The following is a 21624-nucleotide window of genomic DNA, read 5'->3' as shown; positions in this document are numbered from 1 at the left end:
TCTGCATTAAGAAGAGTTCAGCAATCCTGGAAAGGGGGCTGTGCATAACTAAGAGTCCAGAGACAAATATAATTTTGAAAGGCATTTGGGGGTCAGAGGATTCTAGTTTAAAGGAAACTAAGATCTCCTCCTCTCAGGACCCCATGCTTTTTATTAACACAATTTGTCCTGAGGTGAGGCAGAGATATACACTTCAAAGGGTCAGGGTTTCCTATACAGAGTCCATTGTCAGAATGGGGAGAATTAGCCTATGGCTGTTCTAATATGTAGAATAAGATGCGCTGAGCTGTCTGGCAGCAAGCAATCCATCCCTTTTCAGGTTTGGGGAAATGCCTTTAGCCATTCCCAACAGGTGACAACATTTGTGACTCAGCCCTTGTTGAGTCCCCAAGTTCCATCAACCTTTTGATGAAACTCTTGAAATTATGACATGCTGGAATTGGTTTCCATCACATTGTGTCTCCTGCCTTTGGGCAGTAGAAGCAGACAAAGCAGCCCAGGAGGCTGCCCTAAAACCAGTGGAGTCTCTACAGATTCTAGTGACTCTTCCAGACCCTGACCTACCCACCTCACCAGCTTACAGGAAACCATACTTAACTTGCAGAGCTTCTAAGAGATAAGTACTATATACCCAATCTAGAAAAGCTGAAATCCATAACCTATCTTTACTCAAGTTCTTTTTTTTTAAATTAAATCTTTATTGTTCAGATTATTACATTGTTCCTCTTTTTTCCCACCATAACTCCTCTCCACCCAGTTCCCACCCCACCCTCCGCCCTCACTCCCCACCCACTGTCCTCACCCATAGGTGCACGATTATTGTCCAATCTCTTCCCGCACCCCCCACACCCCTTTCCCCCCCAAGCATAGTCAGTCCATTCCCTTTCTATGTCCCTGATTCTATTATAATCACCAGTTCATACTGTTCACCTGGTTATTTATTCACTTGATTTTTAGATTCACTTGTTGATAGATGTGTTTTTGTTGTTCATAATTTGTACCTTTACCTTTTTCTTCTTCTTCCTCTTCTTAAAGGATACCTTTCAGCATTTCATATTATACTGGTTTGGTGGTGATGAACTCCTTTAGCTTTTTCTTATCTGTGAAGCTCTTTATCTGACCTTCACTTCTGAATGATAGCTTTGCTGGATAAAGTAATCTTGGTTGTAGGTTCTTGCTATTCATCACTTTGAATATTTCTTGCCACTCCCTTCTGGCCTGCAAAGTTGAGAAATCAGCTGACAGTTGTATGGGTACTCCCTTGTAGGTAACTGACTTTCTTTCTCTTGCTGCTTTTAGGATACTCTCTTTGTCTTTTGCTCTTGGCACTTTAATTATGATGTGTCTTGGTGGGGTCCTCTTTGGATTCCTTTTGTTTGGGGTTCTCTGCACTTCCTGGACTTGGAAGTCTATTTCTTTCACCCGGTAGGGGAAGTTTTCTGTCATTATTTCTTCAAATAGGTTTTCAATATCTTGCTCTCTCTCTTCTTCTGGCACCCCTATAATTCGGATGTTGGTTACACTTGAAGCTGTCCCAGAGGCTCCTTACACTATCTTCACGTTTTTTTATTCTTTTTTTTTTTTTGCTTTTCCCGTTGGGTGTTTTTTGCTTCTTCGTATTTCAAATCTTTGACTTGATTCTTGCCATCCTCTGGTCTGCTGTTGGGAGTCTGTATAATATTCTTTATTTCAGTCAGTGTATGCTTAATTTGTAGTTGGTCCTTTATCACAACATCGAGGGTCTCACTAGATTTCTTGAGGATCTCACTACATTTATCGGCGGTTTCTAGAAAATTCTTGAAAAACCTAAAAAGTGTGGTTTTGAACTCTATATCCAGTAGTTTGCTTTCCTCCATTTCTGTCATTTGTGTCCTGTTTCTTTGTCTCGGCATTTTTTATGCTTCGCTGTGTCGACAAAGTGGCTTTCTGTGCTAAGTGTCCCAATTACCTGAGGTAGACACTCTTAGTGCACCCCCTTGTGGGCTTTGTGCACAGTCTTGTTGTAGTTAAGCCTTGATTGTTGTAGGTAAAACTGGGAGGATTTGACCTCCAGGCCAATTGGCTGTGAGAATCAGCTGTGTCTACGGTGGGAGAACTTCTGTGCTGAAGACACCCTTATGGGGCAAGACTTGCTTCAGTGGGGCTTTGGTGCTCACTGAGTCTGCCCCCTGAGTGTGTCCCTTATAGATCTGAGGAGTTGTAATTGGATGGTCCCACTCTGACCACTGGGTACACTGGCTCTTGGATCTAAGGAGGTGCTAATCTAGCCTTTGCCTGAGGCTACCCAGCAGAAGCCAGCTGTAAAGCAATTGCAAGTTGCCCTGGGGCCTTGGAGCAGCTGCAGTTTGTTAAGTTATTTTCAGATTACAAAGGGCCGGGCCTTTCATATGCAAAAGCCTCTGTGCAAGGCTTGGGTGGGGCGGGGTCCCAGGGGATCAACAGGGTGGGCCAAGCGAGTGAGCAGTATGGCTGCTCTCAGTTCTGCCTTCAGAGGTCCTGGCAATTGCCATGAGTGCCTCTGAGAGAAAGCTGCCCTCAAGTTCCAACCGTTGCCAGACGGTCCAGTTTCTCCCGTATGAGTCTAGGTCCCCAGAGACTCACCCGGAATTGGAGCTCAGAGCCTGAGACTCCCTCCCAATTGAAAAACACAATCGTGTCCTCAGCCGCCAGCCCTCTCCGCGTGCACCTCTACACCTTTGTATTTACTTCAGCACCGCACCTCCTCTGAGTCTTTTCTCTTTCCTTCTAGTTGTAGAAATTCCACTCAGCCAGCCTTCCAATGGTTCTGGATGATGTCCGTTATATCTTTTAGTTGTATTTTTTTAGTGGTTGTGAGAGGCAGCAATCTCCGGTGTTTACCTATGCCGCCATCTTAGTTTCTCACCTACTCAAGTTCTTACAGGCTTTACAGTCTACCCAGAAAGCACTCCAGAAGCACATTTGAGACACTCTGCCTATACCAACTTCTGATCTAGTCCATCCTTTCCAACCTGGTGAAGAAATTTACCACCCAAGGACTGACACCAACCTGGAAAGGACCACCCCCATGCAGTCTAGGTCGGCGGGATCCCAACGTGGTTAAGGCAGCACAGGAAGAAGGATTCTCTAAAGATAAACTTTGACATGCGCCCTATTATTAATTATCTTTATAAGACTTAGTAAAGGTCCTACTCAAAGCTGAGTAGGTTAACAATGTTAACAACTGCCAAGAGTCAATGATTGGACTCATGTACATAAAACCAGCGGGGAATGAAGCATCCATCTTATATAAAAACTGCTGTTTGAAATTTTAACCCTGCTATCATGGCTCCTTTAAATGATTGCTTGCTTAAATAATAAGGAAAATAAGAATACTCCCACTCCAGAGAGACCATAAACCTTCCCCAGACGAAGTTATCAGTGCTGGCGCCAGGCCAGGCCTTTGGTTGAGTTCTCAAAGCCCGAACACATAGGCTCTTTAAGAACTTGCAAAGGGGACCAGGAAACCCCATACTTGGGAGACAAAGAAGGTAAAAAGATATAAATAGGGAAACTTCCTCCATGTTGGGGCCCAGAATTTGAAATAGTTTTCTCTCAGCCTGCATGTAATAATAATAATAAAGTGTAACTCCATCTCTCTAAGCATTACTTGGTTCTTCTCTGGTCTTCGGTAACAGACCACCTATGTTCCCAACTCCCTGACAAGTTCCCAGTGCTCCAGCTGAAGGTTTCCCACCCCCTAATACCTCACTCACTGACTTCCCACCACCTCCAAGCCTCTATCCTGATCTCAGATGAGATGCCCCAAACCCCCATCATCTCTCCCTCCCATACTCTCTTTATTGAAAGGGCCAGAATACTTGGGAAAATACATTAAGAAAAAAGCAGGCTTTCTCTCTGATGTACTAAGATTAAGATGGCATTTCCCCATTTTACTCTGGGGGATTAGCCCAAACCAATGAGCATATTTCAAAATAAAAACTAACAATATTTCTAGTAAAACTATGGGATATTTTATAATATAATCTAGGGTTTCCAGGCTTTTATAAATAGTGAAGATGAAGCAAAGATATGGCAAGAATCAAGGACATGAACCCCATGTTTGTGGACATCAGACACTGTAGCCAATTACATTTCCCCAAGGTGAGGGACATACTGTGAAATATAAATTCAAAATGCTTTAGTCAATAAATAGCCAGTGTTTTTGTTGTTAATTAAGAGCATACTCTAGACATTGAATAACAGCTTAATTTTAAATGATTTGTTCTCTTTATGATATCTGCCACCTGCCTCTGAAATAAAAATTGCAACATGACCTAAGGGTGGTTACTGCTAGGAGTAGTGAGTTTTCTGCATTGCAAAGCCACTATCCTCCACTTGTCCTTGCCTTAGCTCTAAGGAGAGGTCCCCACATGAAGCAAGCACAGACGTTGAGCCAGATGGAGCTAAGTTCTTCAGCTCTTATAATAAACTCCTGGTCAAAATATATTTATGTGCCTTTACTGCCCATGGCATAAGCAGAGCTAGAGCTTCACTAAGATTATGTTATTCCCTTGCAGAGAACACACTGGCATCAGAGGATGGAGTCTGGTGACTCTAACAAAAGGGAAAGGGTGATGAGGGCCTGAGCTCACATGGATAAAAAGTTGGATGCGGTGAACTCTAACATAGTCTTAAAATTCTAATCGCACATACTTGGTGAGATAGGAAGGGGAGGTCATCCTCAGAGGTAATCATCATTTATGAAACTGATAATTGATAAATGGCTTTGCAAATTGACAAATCAATAGATGGATAACAGCTCATTACATATATTATATTAAAGAATAATTTAATTAACTACTCTCCATTTTCCCTTTTGGATCCATTTTAACATAAGCATTAGATTATGACACTGTTATTTGTTACTTCTTTACTCATGCTGTTTTCTTTTTTTTTAATTTTTAAAAAAATATATTTTATTGATTTTTTACAGAGAGGAAGGGAGAGAGATGGAGAGTTAGAAACATTGATGAGAGAGAAACATCAATCAGCTGCCTCCTGCACACTTCCTACTGGAGATGTGCCCACAACCAAGGTACATGCCCTTGACCGGAATTGAACCCTGGACCTTTCAGTCCATAGGCCAACGCTCTATCCACTGAGCCAAGCCGGTTACTGCTCATGCTGTTTTCTTTACTGCAACCGATTCTGTCCAACTCCACATGGCCAAGTATATGAAGATTTCACTCAACTACTGGCTGCTGAATGAATTCTTTTTTTAAAAAAAAAAAGTCTCCATCTCAAAAAGATATCTCTCTCTCTCTCTCTCCCTCTCTCTTTCCTTTCTCTCTCTCTCTCTCTCTCTCTCTCTCTCTCTCTCTCTCTCTCTCTCTCTTTCTCTCTCTCACTGTCTCATCTACCACTATCCATTATTTCACAGAACTTACTACTCTTTACCTTCTAGCTAAGTCACTTCTCTAAAAAGCATATCTCCCATAATTCTCTGTAGACTGACTCAGTTTTCCAATAGCAGTACTTATCATAATACTTCACACAAGGTAGGTACTTAATATTCCCTAAATAAATAAATGATGGTTCAAGTGCTTATAGGATTTTCAAGAAGGAGGGCTCTAAAATGAGCTGGAGTTGTCAGGGAAGACTTTGTGACATTGAATTTGCAGGAGACTTTTAAGCATTAGTCTGAAGGAGGGGGAGGGAGGGGCAAGTGCAAGGTGTAAGGTTGCTGGAGGGACTAACTACTGCTTTCCTTAGTTTTGATGGAACAGGTAGGAAATGCAGCAATTCACACACTGATAAGTTTATTTTCATGTAAATCACTTAAAAGAATAAGGCCCTTAGGAGGGTGAAACCTTCCAGACAAGTAAGTTATAGTCAGGGATAAAAGAACAACAAAACAGCTGCTGCCAACCCTCTGGTGGCCAGAGGTACAACTTACCTGAAATCAGTGGGATTCTGAGGTGACCTGCAATCATGCAGTGACGTCTAGAGGGTCTGATAGGGTCACCATGATGCCCAACATGAGGAGCCCTCCTGTATGACCACCCTTGGGGCCTTGTAATGAGCCCCAGGTTATCCTCGCTGAGCTAAGACAGCTCCCTACTCTGGACCTCCACCAGTTCCTCCCAGTGATGAAAAGGCTCAACAACGCCTGAGACTGGAGTGAAGGCTGCAGGCTGCCTGATGAAGTCGTCCTGGGCAGTGAACTAGACTCAGGGAGTCCCTCCACACTCTCCCCTAAGAGTAACAGGGAGCAGGTGGCTTCATCCAGGAAAGGGGGCCATGGGCAAAGGGGCCAGAGAGGAACCAGGACCTCCGTGTTATCCTCCCAGATCTTTCCCTGAAAAGGCTTCCCATCAGTTGCACTATAGAGAGTTGGGTTTGAGCTGATGGCAACAGAGGAGCAAAGGAAGGATCCCTGAGAATACTCACCCTGACATGAGCATAGAAGCCAGTGGGTTTCCTTCAGGGAAGAAACCATGAGCTGTGCAGACTCAGTTATCTACTCAGAAAATGAGGAGCTACCAGGATATAAAAGAAAATGAGGAAAAGCAAGCTGACAGCTTCTCTATCTAAGGTCTGTTTTCACTGAGTGTTATCCTCCGGGGAGACCTCAGAAATGAGCCCTCCCAGGAAAGAGGGGACAGCTGGGGAGAGATACAAGTTGTTTTGTAAACAACTCAAGCCCTTAGTAACTATAGCAACAATGACTTACACCTTCTGGTGATTAGATTTCCTTTCAAAAGGCCTTATCTCTGCCCTGGCCTATGGCAGGGAGTTGCGGAAGGTGATATAAATTCCACTTAATGGTGGGTTGCTGAGGCCTGCAGGACTTGTCCATATCCTTAAAGTCACCCAGCCAACTAGAGGTGTAATTAAGACTAGATACAGGTTTCCTAGGGATGGGCTTTCTTTCCCAGAGGCCAGCCCCAAGCAGGGCCTTTGACCAGAGACAAGTTCATTCCTAGACTTGCATCAGCCCTGGGATGAGGAAGAGGCCCCAGAAGAGAGGCAAGAGGGAGAAGCTTTCTCCAAAACCACTTTTCTAATGAGTTTTCTGGAGTGTGGTGCTTTCCCCCTCAGGGCCTTGTTAGTGGGGGCTACTGGGACTGTGCCTTGGGGTGCCTGTAATGGTTCTGGAAGTGGTGGTAAAGAGCTATACCGACTAGGACTCCGGAGAGGCTGCCTATCAATATGATGATCTAGGCCAGGCCCTTGAAAATGGAAAGCCCTGGTGAAGGTCACAGATTAACAAGCAAAAGATGTGTGAGGTGGAGACATGTGTTCTCCCACCCCTATACCCACCAGTAACTACTCACCCAACTTCCCATCCCCCAAGAGAGAGTGCTCTCTCTTCCCCCAGCAGAGAAGCTGGTGCAGGAAGAAAAGCACTGTAGACAGACCTGCTCCTCTGGTTACTGGTTGTTTGACTGTGTGCAGCTGTTGCACCCTTCAGGGACTCAGTTTCCTCATCTGTGAAATGAGCATATCTTCTATCACAGGTTGTTAGTGAAGATTTTTAATGAACTAAGACTCCTTAAGCCGCCAGTAGAGGTTCAACAGTACATGACATTTATGTGTTCTTGATACAGACATGGGAGTGTAGTCAGAACCTTACATGCCTGGAGTCTGTGTCTGTCCTCATAACAATTCTATGAAGGAGATCAGACCAGACAGAACCAATGTTCTGACTCAGTTCTTCCTCGGCCCTATTCTGATTTCACCCCTGGCTGGACTGGACTGTTCCCTGTAGGTTTCTGCTAAATGTGAGCTGACAGAGTGTAGCCTCTTCCTTGGAATCCTCTAATATCATGAACAATGGGCCTGGGAGGCTCACTATGTCTGAGCACAAGTGGAGCTCAGAGGGCAGAGGACAGCTCTAAAGTAGGAGACAGGAGCCAGTGGATAACGCCCCACTGCCTCTTCACCAGGCAACCCTGAGAGGCTTTCTATATGCTCTTGCACAATCCAGTCTCTGCTGTCCACAGCAGGGACCTTGGAAATGACCCTCAGTCAGGGGTACTTCTTCCTTCTTTGTGTCACTCTCTTCATAGCCTCAGTCTTGCTCCCTGAGACCACCTGCCCAAAAATAAACTTGCTCTTGCTGCCTGAGATGACTTCCTGTTTAAATTGCACATGCATCTTGTCTTGGGCTCTGCTTTGGTGGGAGCCCAAGTCTGACAGTTGGCCAGAGGATAGCCCTAGGAAGCACATTCTCCAGCTGAACTTCTGGAACTGGACCATTCATGACTGCTTGGGGTAAGTGGGGCTGGTAATAACCCCTAGCATAATTACTGACACTTGCTTGTGGTAGGTTGTGATGAGGTACAGGTGAAAGGCGAAACACTAGTTTATGTGTTAGCTCTAGCTCACTAATGTTATGAGAACCACTAGTGGCCTGGTGCACGGATTTGTGCACATTGAAAGGGAATTAATTAGAAGCGTGGCAGGCAGGGTGGGACTGGGCAAGAAGGGCTGGACAGGCCCGGGAGCAAACCTCCTGCAGTCCCTCCCCAGCCGGCAACATTTGGGGCAGCGCACAGCTCCAAGGGCATCTGTGGAGTGAGTGGGATCCCTCTGGCAGGTGAGATCCCTCGGCCTGGCCTGAAGGGATCAGGCCGAACCTGGCTCTCCGACATCCCCTGAGGGGTCCCAGAGTGCGAGAGGTCACTCTGCAAAGTTGCTATTGCTCGGCAGCTCCTGCACTGAGTATCTGCCCCCTGGTGGTCAGTACACGTCATACCTATCAGCCAGTCAGATGGACGGTGGGTTGGAGAGTTGCTTAGCCTTTTATATATATATAGACTAGAGGTCCAGTACATGAATTCATGCATGCATGGGGTCCCTCAGCCTAGCCCAGCCGTGGGCAAACTACGGCCCGTGGGCCGGATCCGGCCCGTTTGAAATGAATAAAACTAAAAAAAAAAAAAAAAAAAAGACCGTACCCTTTCATGTAATGATGTTTACTTTGAATTTATATTAGTTCACACAAACACTCCATCCATGCTTTTGTTCCGGCCCTTCGGTCCAGTTTAAGAACCCATTGTGGCCCTCGAGTCAAAAAGTTTGCCCACCCCTGGCCTAGCCTGTGATTGGGGCCAATCGGGTTTGCCTCGCCCAGTCCTATCAGGGTCTATCAGAGCCAGCCAGTGGGAGGGACCACAAGAGGTTTACTGGCCACAGGATGTTGGCTGTGGGAGAGCACTGACCACCAGGGGGCAGCTCCTGTGTTGAGCATGTGCCTGCTGGTGATCAGTGCTCATCATAGTGACCAGTCAACTGGTTGTTTGGTCGCTTACAAGAATAGTGGAGTATTAAAAATAAAGGGTGGTTTTTGTTAACTTTCTTAGAAGTCTTGAAGAAACAGAATGATGGACCCAGGTCAGCCAGCTGTCAATCCGATTTGTCCTCAGTGCCTCCAGAAAAATTAGGGTTAGGTCTAGGCATAAGAAAATCCCATCTATAATCCAAGAGAAAATAATTATCTCCTGAAAAGAATTCCCATAGCTGGCTGTGGCAGGCTGAATAATGGCCCCAAACATATCCAGGTCCTAATTCCTAAAATCAACTTTTGATATGGTGAAAAAGACTGTAGATTGTTAGGGTCTTCAGCTAGGGAGCTTGTCCTAGATTTACCAAGAGAGCCCAAAAAGCAAGAGTCCTTATAATAGACAAATAGAATTATTTTATTACAGAAGAGAAAAAGGCAATAAGATGATGGAAGCAGAGATTGGAGTGATGTGGCCACAAGACAAAGGATGGATTCTCCCCTGGAGCCTCCAGGAAGAATTTTCCCTGCTGACATCTTGAAGGTGGCCCTGTAGGTCTCATTTTGAATTGACCATAAGCAAATAAATTCCTATTGGTTTAAGTCCCCAACTTTATGGTAATTTGATAAAGGAGTAATAAGAAACTAATACACTGGCTACTATATCATGGCATAAACTGGAAGTTCCTACAGTTTATACAGGAGCAACATGGGAACAGGTCATGAGGAATGAAGGAGTAGATAGAATGTAAGGCTGAACAGGAAGAGTTTATTGACATGGGGGCACTTTTCAGGATTTAAGGGTTTAATCTTCTGGCAGAGATTCCTGGAGCTGGTCCCAATAAACTGCTGAGATGTCTCTCTGAAATACAATATTGGTTATAGGGCTTCTGCAAGAACCACAGTCAGACCGAGTTTGGCAGAACTACCTGTGAGACCCTGTCTTCCTCCAAGTCACTGGGTGGGCAAAAGTGTTCCTAGCCTATGCTTCAAAGGGTAAGAGCTGGATTATGGGGTCACTTCAAGATCTGCAGTTGGACTGAGGTCAGTGGGCCTACCTCTGAGGACACAGAAGAAGAATGTGTCTTCTGACATTCTTCAGGATTGTGTGTTCAATTTCCAATCAGGGCACATATCTAGGTTGTGTCTTTGAACCTCAGTGGGTGCACCTATGGGAGGCAAACGAACAATGTTTCTCTCTCACACCAATATTTCACTTTCTATTTCCCTCTCTGTAAAATCATTAAACATATCCTAAGATGAGGATTTCTTTTTAATTTGCACACAGGAATCATGCTCTCCAGAGTTACTAGAGAACACATGACCATTTAGTTCCCATTTGTCCCCTCTATATTCCAGGGCATCTTTGTGTGATAGAAAGAGATGCACTGCATTTTTAGACTTATAGAAGCCTGACGAGACAAATAAAATAATCCTGATTTCTGGGCCTATGTTTTATTAACAGACCAACTATACCTGAACTCCAGGGAATCAGATGACCCTCTGGTGGGGAGAATTTGCAGGAATATTTGGGAAACCCAGGCTATAACCAAAGAGTCATTTCCTATGGGACTTGAACCTGTAGGCATTCAGGGCTTCCAAGGTTTCACTTCTACCCAGAGAAGGGAGCTCACAGTGACTGAAGTTATAATTTGTCAAGGGAACTGACAGCATTAATTTACATATTTATAAACTATACTTGGGCAGGGGTTCTTTGGGAAGCAATAACTATTACCCCTACCAAAAAAGAAAAAAATCCTTATGCTCAGAGAAATAGAAGCAGTTCTGAATCGTTTGTCCTAGTTACTGCCCCCAGAGGATTTCTCCTTGAGTCCAAAAAAGAATAGGAGGAAGTGACAGTGGAACCCTTATTAAGTCAGTGACCGCTTCCCTGTGATTACCCGCCAGAGGGCACCCTGCACATCAGGGTTCCTGAGGCTGTAGATAATTGGATTCAGCATGGGGTTGAAGACAGTGTTAAAAATTCCAACAGCTTTATCTTTGCCTGAAGCCTTCTCTGAACCCATACGCATGTAGTTGAAGATACCAGTTCCATAGAAGAGGCAAACCACAGTGAGATGGGAGCCACATGTGAAGAAGGCTTTCTTCCTGCCCTCCACTGAGCGGATCCGTAGCACTGCAGCTGTCACGTGGATGTAGGAGGTGATGATGAGAACCACAGGTACACCTGCCATTACGAAACTCATAACAAAGAGCAGCACCTCATTGAGTTGGGTACTAGAGCAAGAGAGCTGGAAGAGCTGTGGCAGGTCACAGTAGAAGTGGTTGACTTCATTGGGACCACAGAAGTTGAGTGTAGTTAGGGCAATAGTGTGGATCAGTGCATTGGTGAGGGCACAGGCCCAGGACACAGCCACCAATATCCACTGGACTGAATGGCTCATGCGGGCGCTGTAGGTGAGGGGCCGGCAGATGGCCAGAAATCGGTCATAGGCCATGGCTGTCAACAGGAAGCAGTCCACACCAGCCAACTGATGGAAGAAGAAAAGCTGTGTGAGGCAGGCTCCATAGGGAACTTCACGCTTGTGGGACAAGAGGCGGCCCAACGTTGAGGGAACAGTGACAGTGATGCACCCAATGTCCAGCACTGATAGGTTCCCCAGGAAGAAGTACATGGGGGTGTGGAGTTTGGGCTCCATCAAGATGGCAGCCAGGATGCTGAGGTTGCCCCCAACTGTGACCAGGTAGGCAAAGAGGAAGAGCACAAAGATAAGAGGCCACAGCTCTGGTGTCTCCACCAAACCCAATAGAAGGAACTCAGTAATAGTTGTTCCATTGGCCCCAGATTTTGGCTGCATTAGTTCCTGCAGGAAAACATCCAAGGAGATAAAGAATCATTCCTCTTGATATATTTATTCAAAAAGAAAAAAAATATTTTTTCTATATGCTGAGGCTTTTACTCAGTACCCGCTCTCCAAGTAAGGACTTTCCTACTCCCAAAGACACACCACAGCTATTAACTCTCTTGTGACATTTACCTCAATGTCTTTCTTCATTCTTAGGTACATGGACAGGTGACATCATCATTCTGGACTTCTCTCCCTGTATTAGCTGAAAGAATCTATTAGTAGAGATTATGAAGGGCAAAACCCTTGGGAAAAATAAACAAGTAGAACGTGTATTTCTGATTTAAATATAGCAGAGTAAATCTGGAATTTTCTCTTCTCAAATCTCTTCTCAATACAGACAAAACAAGAATACAAATTAGATTCTATCTTCAATGAAACTAGTAAATATCCAAAACTCTTAATGCACAAACTAGATCAGAGGACTTCAAGAATAGTGGAGGTTAAATAGGAAAGTGGAAGAAAGAGAAAAATCCATGACCATAGTAAAATCTAGACAAGTATAATTTCCATAACAAAAGGGCACTCACTAGGGAATAAAACCAAAAGCCCTTCTTTGCAATAATGGGTGTAGGGTGCATAGTATGGCATCATTACCTCTGTGATCCTGAGTTGGATTCAAGAAGCAGGGGAGAGGTAAATGACAAATCTCACAGGCAGGCTGTATTTGCAGGCTGTAGACAAAACAGAAAGCTGGGGTGAGAGATAAAGAAAACAGTGTCTGTTACCTATCTACATTGATTACAGACAGGGAAATGCTAAAGTAACTCACCCCTATTATGTACCAGAAGACATAATAGTTATGCAAATGAATGCTCCCAATATCTGGTATTGATATGTACAGCCAAAAGTGCAGGATTTCAAGCAGAAATAGAATAATAGCTAGTGGATTTTAGTGACTTTTATAATAGAGTTACTTTGACAGAAAAGTAAGGCTATAAAAGACATCAATATAATTAATTATTCAAGAGGTAGAACTGATATGCTCATCTTTTTCTTTTTTTCTCTTATACTCACTTTATTCAAATGCCTATAAAAAATTCACCCTCCCGAAAGAGCATATATACACCAGAAATTTAGCAAATCCTTAAAACATAAATAATTCAGACAATAATATTTAATCACAATCCAATTTAAAGGAAAACAATTTTTACCAATAAATCCCAATATTTTAAAAAATCTTTAAGAAACAGTTGGACCAAAGAGGGAATCAAAACTAAAAATAAATAATGTCTGTGGGAGGAAAAGGGGAGATAATGAAATCAATACACACTAAAGAATTATCACTAAATCAATGTTCAGAAGAAAATGTATAACCTTAAGTAAATATATTAACAAAAAGAAAGAACATTGATTAAAAAATCAAATCAAGAAATTAGAAAAGAACTATAAGAAATGGGGAGAGGCTGGAAAAAGGGTGCATTTAGTTAAAAGAAGAATGAAGTTTAAGGATTAAATGTATAAGATGGTGACTATCTATATATATAAAAGCCTAATATGCTAAGTGTCCGACCAATTGGTCGACTGTTCGGTTGACCACTCAGCCAGTCACTATGACCACGAGGAGGCAGACACTCCTACCAGTAGGTTAGCTTGCTGCTGGGGTCTGGCTGATCAGGACTGGGTGAGACGGCCCCGATTGACCTCGATCACCGGCCAGGCCAAGGGACCCCACCCATGAACAAATTAGTGCACCGAGCCTCTAGTTGTTAATAATACTGCATTGCATCATTGAAATTTGCTAAGAGAACTTAAATGTTCTCACCAAAAAAAAAAAAATGTAACTATGTGAGGTGATAGATGTGTTCATTAACTTGATTGTAGGAATCCTTTCACAATGTAAATGTATGTAATCATTATGTTGTACATTTCAAGCATATTTTAATTTTATTTGTCAGTCATACTTCAAAAAAGCTAAGAAAAAATGAAAATAAAATGACATTTTATAAGCTTTAAAAAAATGACAAGTCCAGGAATAGACCTAAGGTAATGTTGGAATTTAATACATGAGGTAAGTGGCATCTTAAATGAATGGGAAAATGTACTATGCAATAAGTACTATGAATAGAAGCAATAACATAGCTATCTTGGAAAAACATAAGTTGTATATGTACCTCATATATTTTGCAAAAATAACATTCTAAATGGATCAAATATTTAAATGCAAAATTAAAATTATTGGGGGGAAATGTGGAATTTTAATAGTATAAGGATGACTCAAAATATAGAAAAAACTTAAAAATAACCAAAATTGACTGATCTATAAAAATTTAAAACTTCCAGCAAATTAGCTAAGGTGGAACTACATTCCCAAATTCCATTCTCTGTATGATTCCAGGTTAGGGTTGGCCACAAGGGGAATTTGCATGGTAAGTTGTAAGGTAGAATTGAAAAGGAACAAGGAAAATTTGGCAATATTTTTCAAAATTACTAGTGTGTTTGTCCTTTCACCCAGAAATTCCACTTCTGAGAATTTATCTAACAGATATATGGGCACATTTAAAAAGTGACATATGCATGAGGCTGTTTGTTGCAGCACTGTTTGTAATAGCAACTAATTGAAAATAACCTAACTGTTCTTTAACAGAGGACTGGCTAAATTCATAATGGTATATCCTTACAAAGGAATACTATGCAGCTATAGAAAACAGCTCTGTCTGTGCTAATGTGAAAGCTATAAAGCCATATTATTAAATGTAAAATACAACTTGTAGGATGAATATAGTATGCTTTGGTTTACACTGAAAAGGAGAAAAAGAATACACATAGGCACACTGATTAATATAATATAATATAATATAATTAATATAATATAATATAATATCCTATATAATAAAAGAGAAACATGTAAATTGACCGTCCCTTTGCTATGCTCACCAGCCAATCAGGGTGAATATGCAAATTAACCTGACAAAGATGGTGGTTAATTTGCATACACAGAAAAGCAGAAGTGGGAGAGCTGGCAGCTTGGGGGGACATGGCTCCCTCGGTGCTCTCCCAGCGTGGAGAGCACCAGGAATTCTGGGAATAGTAGTTCTGATGGCAGCCCCAGGACCCGAAGCGGAAGCCCAGAGCACGGGGAGCACCAGGAATGCTGGGAATCATAGTTCTGGTGGCAGATGGATCTCCTAGACACTAGAGCAAAGTGAGCCTGGAGTAAGTTACTGTTGCAGTGCCACATCACAATAAACCAGTGGTTCTCAACCTGTGGGTCGCGACCCCTTTGGGGGCCGAACGACCCTTTCACAGGGATCGCCTAAGACCATCGGAAAACACATATATAATTACATATTGTTTTTGTGATTAATCACTATGCTTTAATTATGTTCAATTTGTAACAATGAAATGGGGGGTCACCACAACATGAGGAACTCTATTAAAGGGTCGTGGCATTAGGAAGGTTGAGAACCACTGCAATAAACTAACTGAACAAAAGAGAAACCAGAAACCACTTCCCCTGTGATTTCTACTGCACAGGCTACCCCAATATCTTTAATACTGACAGACTTTCCTGGGAGCATTCCCTGATAATAATCATAGCTAACAGTTACCAAGACACTGACTCTGGACTAGGCACCCTGTACAGGTCTAAGTGCTTTGCATGTATTAACTCACTTATTCCTCACAACCTCCCTATTAGATGAATACCATTTTTAATCCCGCCGGGGGTGGGTCTTAAGTCACATAAAGCAAATGGCAGAGGCAGGATTTTAACCCATGTAGTCTGACTCCAGAGCCTGCCCTTAACCTTTACACATACCACTGCTCTAAGAAAACCAGGGTATCTCAAGGATCATAAGGCCATGTCCTTCTCCTGCAATTCTCTCGAAATCTATTTCTGACTCATTCTTACGACTCAAAGACCCAGTCCCACAATCACTGTAGCTGTACCCCTGTAGACCCCAGGTTGCAGTAGCTGAAGTCCAAATGAGTGCCTTGGGAGGGTCAAGGTCACAGTCAGCGACTGCATGTCATCAGATTTCAAACTTTGTGACTTCCTATATCCCCATCTTTACTATGCTATTTCCTCTATATAGAATTTCCTTCTCTGAGCTCAAATGCTCCCCCCTCCAGAAATACCTCCCTGATCTGTGCCCATCTTAAAGTGATATTTACATCTTCAACGTTCCAGCTGCACTTTGTCTTCTATATGGTACTCGCCACTTCACCTGCTGGCCCAATCAGTTAGCGACTCAGTGTACTTCCTACTGTCCATTTTAGGATAAGATTCAAATCTGATTCAACTTTAAGAAGTATATACATAAATTCATTTTAGCTATGTTCCATTCATAGATAAATTAATATATTCTGACAAAGAGGGCATCATTGTGGCCTACAGAAGTGAGGAAAGGGCTTCTGGACAGGTTGGGATTTGTGCTGGACTTTGAAGAATTGATATGATTTGGAGGCAGTAGAGTTGTGTAAAAGGCACAAGGTTAGTGCTGTAGAGATGGCTCCTTGTGTCTATATGGGGCATACAGTGGTAGCAATCCACACACTGACACAGTTTTATATAAATTTTCCATATATTTTCTATAACAGAAGAAATAGTCATGAGCTGCTGACTAGTCTTTAGTCAATAAAGGATGAAGCTTACATGAGAACTTCTAAATAACTTCTAAATTCTGGGCTATCCACCCAGGACACCCGTGATGATGAAATCACAAGAGTGATCAGAGTCAAGGGATCCCTTCTAGACCACTACTCTTAGGGTCCTGCAATTCTGTGCTTCAGGTTGTCTATTATGCTGTGACCACACCCTGCTCTGAAGTTCCACTAGGTCCTTCACGCACTAAGGTTGGTCTTAGCGACCTGGTCAGGCTGCCCAATAAAGATTGAGTTCCCAATAAGGAAAGTGGAACACTGAATCTCATCCTGTTCACCCATTACAGAATAAAAATTAATAAAAAATTTTAAAATAATTAGCTTTCATCTAAAAGAGAGGGAACTGGTAAAGATGCCTGGAGGAGGAACTCCAATCTCTGGGTCATAGTCCCAGTCTTTCACTCACCTGATATGTCATCCTGAGCAAGCCTCTGATTTTTGCTTGTGAGACCTTGGTTGCTGCATCTATAAACCAGGGGGTTTTACTACTCAATAACAACTAAAGTCCCTTCCCTGTTACATGGTAGCAGAGGGAGGGCCACGGAAGAACTCACCTTGTGTTGGTGCGGAGGCCAGCAATGTTTTATGGAAACGGATGTAAAAGGAGCAACAGCCTGCCCAAGCTCCGTCAGCTACTCAGGAGGCAGATAAGGGGCTATATATATGGAAATGAGATAAAGAGGCTGAGACCATCTCTGACATGGATTTCTCCACCGTAGGCTTATCCTCGTGGGACCTCAAAATTAGCCCAAGAAGGAGGAAGAGAATAAGGGGAGAGCTAAGGACAGGAGATAATACAAGCCCTAATTAATACTACAGCGGCCAAGCAGTGGGGCCTCATGACTCTGTGGTGATTTAGAAATTTTCCAAACATTCCTACCCCCCTTTCCATATTAATCTGCAGGGATAATTTGGGCAGTTACTGTAATAACTCCACTTAACGCCTAGGACATAGGGGAGTTGTTTGTCACCCAGGGAACTTGGCTCTCTCAGATGTCTAGTCCACATAGGACCTGTGGGCAGAGACAAGCTGACTTCTGAAGCTGGAGATGAGGGAGAAACCCAAGAAAGGAGGCAAAAACTGGAGAAACCTTTTCAAACGTCAAATTCTTAATGAATTCTCAGGAACAGCGTAATTCTCACCCGGGGCCTTGTTAGTGAGGGCCACAGAGACCGTGCTGTGGGAGTCCCATAATGATTCTGAGAGGGGGCGGGACCACTGTGCTGTGCTGGGAGGGCCCGGGGGCCCCTGGGAAGATGCACCCTACCACTAGCTTCTGGGCCAGGACCTTAGAAGATGACAGCCTAGTGGGAGAGAGGAGGAAAGACAGGAATTTGGAGAGGTTGTGTAGTGCAGCCCTTGGACTCTCATGTCCTCCTCAGTGAATTACTCCCATCGTCCATGTGAGAGCCTACCCTCTTCTGGACTTTGTAGAATAGACCTGCTCTCCTGATACTAGCAGCTACTGAACCCCTTTGGACCCCAGTATTCTTGCCTTTGGAATGAGAGTACTATCCCCTCTTCAGGTTGCTGGGAGGATTAAATGAAGTAATACACAAAGTTCCTAGTAGGAGACCACGAATGTTGTCACTAATATAACAATTGGTAACATTTGTCATGTGCTTGCCATGTATGTTACATCATACCATGAGCTTTATATGCACTGAATCCCAATCAACCTTTAAACAATTCCCTGAAGTAGACCCCTTTTATTATTTCCATTTTACAGATAAATAAATTGAGGTTCAGAGTGAATCAGTAATTTGCCTAAGGCCACAGAGTTAGAACTTTGAGGAATTGGGATGCAAACTTGTATTCGTCTGATTCTAAGGTACATGATGTCAACAATTATTCGGTGTGACTTACTCTCACACCCCCTTCCAATCAATCCCTCTTCCCCAAACAATATACTTTTAGCTCCTGTTATTTGTGATACTGTTTCAAATATACCACAGACTGCTCTAGGATTGAGCCCGAAGCATTCAACCCTCAATAATAGCAGCCTCAGCCCCACTCCAATAGCTCAGCTTGTAGCACTGAGATCCACATGCACCTGCTACCTCCAGTGTCACTCTCTTGCTCTCCCATTGTATCTGCTATTTAGTCTCACTGCAAAGAATTATAGACTTGGTGGTCTTACTAGAAGTTGACACTCCATTGTTAGGCTTGCATTGTTGGCTTAGGGATGTAATGTGTGAATGTTAAGGCTCTTCATCATTCAGAAACATTTTTCTAAACATAAAAATTATAAATGATAGTAGAAGCTAAAACATCAATAAAAATCTACAGCAAAATTAAATATACTTTAAAAAATAATTCTCAACTAAAAGAGGAAAACTACTACTGCGGTATTACATTCATGGAAGAACCACCTTCATATTAATTTTCAGCCTAGGCACACATGCTCTTGGTGGTCAGAAATCTTTAAGCCTTGAACCAGTTTAAAGTTGTGTTGGACAGGTAGTGCCACTGTTATGGGCTGAATTTTTGTGTCCCCACCAAAGTTCAAATGTTTTCTTGTGATGGTATTCAGAGGTGGGGCCTTTGGCAGGTGATTAGCTCATGAGGGTAGAGGCCTCATGAATGAGATCAGTGCCCTTTAAAAATGACCCCAGAGCCCTGGCCAGTGTGCTCAGTGGTTAGAGCATAGGCCTGCACACTGGAGGGTTACAGGTTCAATTCTTGGTCAAAGGCACATACCAGGGTTGCAGGTCCGGTCCTAGTCCCAAGTCTGGGACTGTGTGGGAAGCAACTGATCGATATGTCTCTGTCACATGGATGTTTCTCTCTCTCTTCCCTATCTGTCTCTCCTCCATCCCCCTTCCCGTTCTCTCTTTCTAAAATCAATAGGAAAAATATCCTCATCCTTATGTAAGGATTTAAAAAATACATAAAAGTGACCCCCAAAGAACTTCCTTACCCCTTCTGCCATTCATCCCTTCTGTCGTGTGAAGACACAATGGAAATATGGCCAACTATGACATGGACCAGGAAGTGAGCCCTTATCAGGCATTGAATCTGCTGGCACCTTGGTCTTGGACTTTCAAACTTCCAAAACTATGAGAAATAAATTTTTGTTGTTTATACGCCATCCAGTCTATGATAGTCTAGCAGTCTGAACAGACTAAGACAGACAGCAGCCAGGAACCACCAGAAGCAGAAACGAATCACCTTGGAAAGAAATGAATGATCTCTGGGAGAAGGTCTTCTTCCGAGGTGTTAAATTATTCATCTAAGTAACTTCGCTAGAACCTAGTCTCACTAGCAAAGAAGGTCCGATATATTAGTTTCCTAGAGCTGACATAACAAAGGACTACAGACTGGGTGGCTTAAAACAATGGAAATTCATTGTTCACAGTTCTAAAGGCTAGATGTCTGAAATCAAGCATCAGTACTAGAAGGCGGTGCTCCCTTTGAAAACTGTAGGGAAATCCTTTCTACCATCTGACAGATGATTGGATTTAAAAATGTGGCATGTGCATATGAAAAAAAATATTAATCAGGCCCCACCAGTGTGGCTCAGTGGTTGAGTGTCAACCTATGAACCAGGTGGTCATGGTTTGATTCCGGGTCTATGAAGGAGGCAGCCAATCAATGATTCTCTCATCATTGATGTTTCTCTCTCTCCCTCTCCCTTCCTCTCTCTAAAATCAATAAAAACATATTTAATTATATATATATATATATTTCAGGCACAAAAAGAAGAAATTATTGCCACTGTGACAACGTGGATGGAATTTGATGGAATCATGCTGAGTGAAATAAGCCAACCAGAGAGAGACAAATTCTGTGTGGTATTGAAATCAAATTGCTGTGTTCGGATCCAGGTTCATTGTCTCTCGAAATCTAAGCATGAGTTCATGGACAAAGAGGTAAGTGAAAACAAAAGCGAAGTTTGTTGAGAGATAGACAGACTCCCTCTAGCATGGAGGGACCCTAGTGGGTTGCTGTGGAAGCATTCTGTCTAGGGATATATATATATCCTGCTGACTTCTGATTGGTTCTTCCAAAGAAGCTCTCTAGGAGTAGAGGAAGCTCTCTGTCTAGGGCAGTGGTTCTCAACCTTCTGGCCCTTTAAATACAGTTCCTCATGTTGTGACCCAACCACAAAATTATTTTCGTTGCTACTTCATAACTGTAATGTTGCTACTGTTATGAATCGTCATGTAAATATCTGATATGCAGGATGGTCTTAGGTGACCCCTGTGAAAGGGTCGTTTGACCGCCAAAGGGTTCGCGACCCACAGATTGAGAACCGCTGGTCTAGGGGTAGAGAAAGCTCTCTGTCTAGGGGTAGGGGAAGCTCCCTGTCTAGGGGTAGAGGAAGCTCTCTGTCTAGGGGTAGAGAAAGCTCTCTGTCTAGGGGTAGAGGAAGCTCTCTCTCTAGGGTTAGAGGAAGCTCTCTCTCTAGGGTTAGAGGAAGCTCTCTGTCTAGGGGTAGAGGAAGCTCTCTGTCTAGGGGTAGAGGAAGCTCTCTGTCTAGAGGTAGGGGAAGCTCTCTCTCTAGGGTTAGAGGAAGCTCTCTGTCTAGGGTTAGAGGAAGCTCTCTGTCTAGGGGTAGAGGAAGCTCTCTCTCTAGGGTTAGAGGAAGCTCTCTCTCTAGGGTTAGAGGAAGCTCTCTGTCTAGGGGTAGAGGAAGCTCTCTGTCTAGGGGTAGAGAAAGCTCTCTGTCTAGGGTTAGAGGAAGCTCTCTGTCTAGGGGTAGGGGAAGCTCTCTGTCTAGGGGTAGAGGAAGCTCTCTCTCTAGGGTTAGAGGAAGCTCTCTGTCTAGGGGTAGAGGAAGCTCTCTGTCTAGGGTTAGAGGAAGCTCTCTGTCTAGGGGTAGAGGAAGCTCTCTGTCTAGGGTTAGAGGAAGCTCTCATGTCTAGGGGTAGGGGAAGCTCTCTGTCTAGGGGTAGAGGAAG

The 21624-nt window shown here is 43.3% G+C and overlaps 1 protein-coding gene across 1 annotated transcript; it reads right to left on the bottom strand.

The window, feature by feature from the left end:
• Window positions 1-11118: 11118 nt before the first annotated feature.
• Window positions 11119-12078, bottom strand: LOC102439729 (olfactory receptor 3A1-like). Its single transcript, XM_006106612.2, has one exon. The coding sequence runs from the start codon at window positions 12064-12066 to the stop codon at window positions 11119-11121; it is 948 nt and encodes a 315-aa protein (XP_006106674.1). The 5' UTR covers window positions 12067-12078.
• Window positions 12079-21624: the final 9546 nt, after the last annotated feature.

Source organism: Myotis lucifugus, unplaced genomic scaffold, assembly GCF_000147115.1.
Source record: "Myotis lucifugus unplaced genomic scaffold, Myoluc2.0 scaffold_864, whole genome shotgun sequence".
NCBI classification, from domain to species: domain Eukaryota; kingdom Metazoa; phylum Chordata; class Mammalia; order Chiroptera; family Vespertilionidae; genus Myotis; species Myotis lucifugus.
This window is presented reverse-complemented; position numbering and strand designations above follow the sequence as displayed.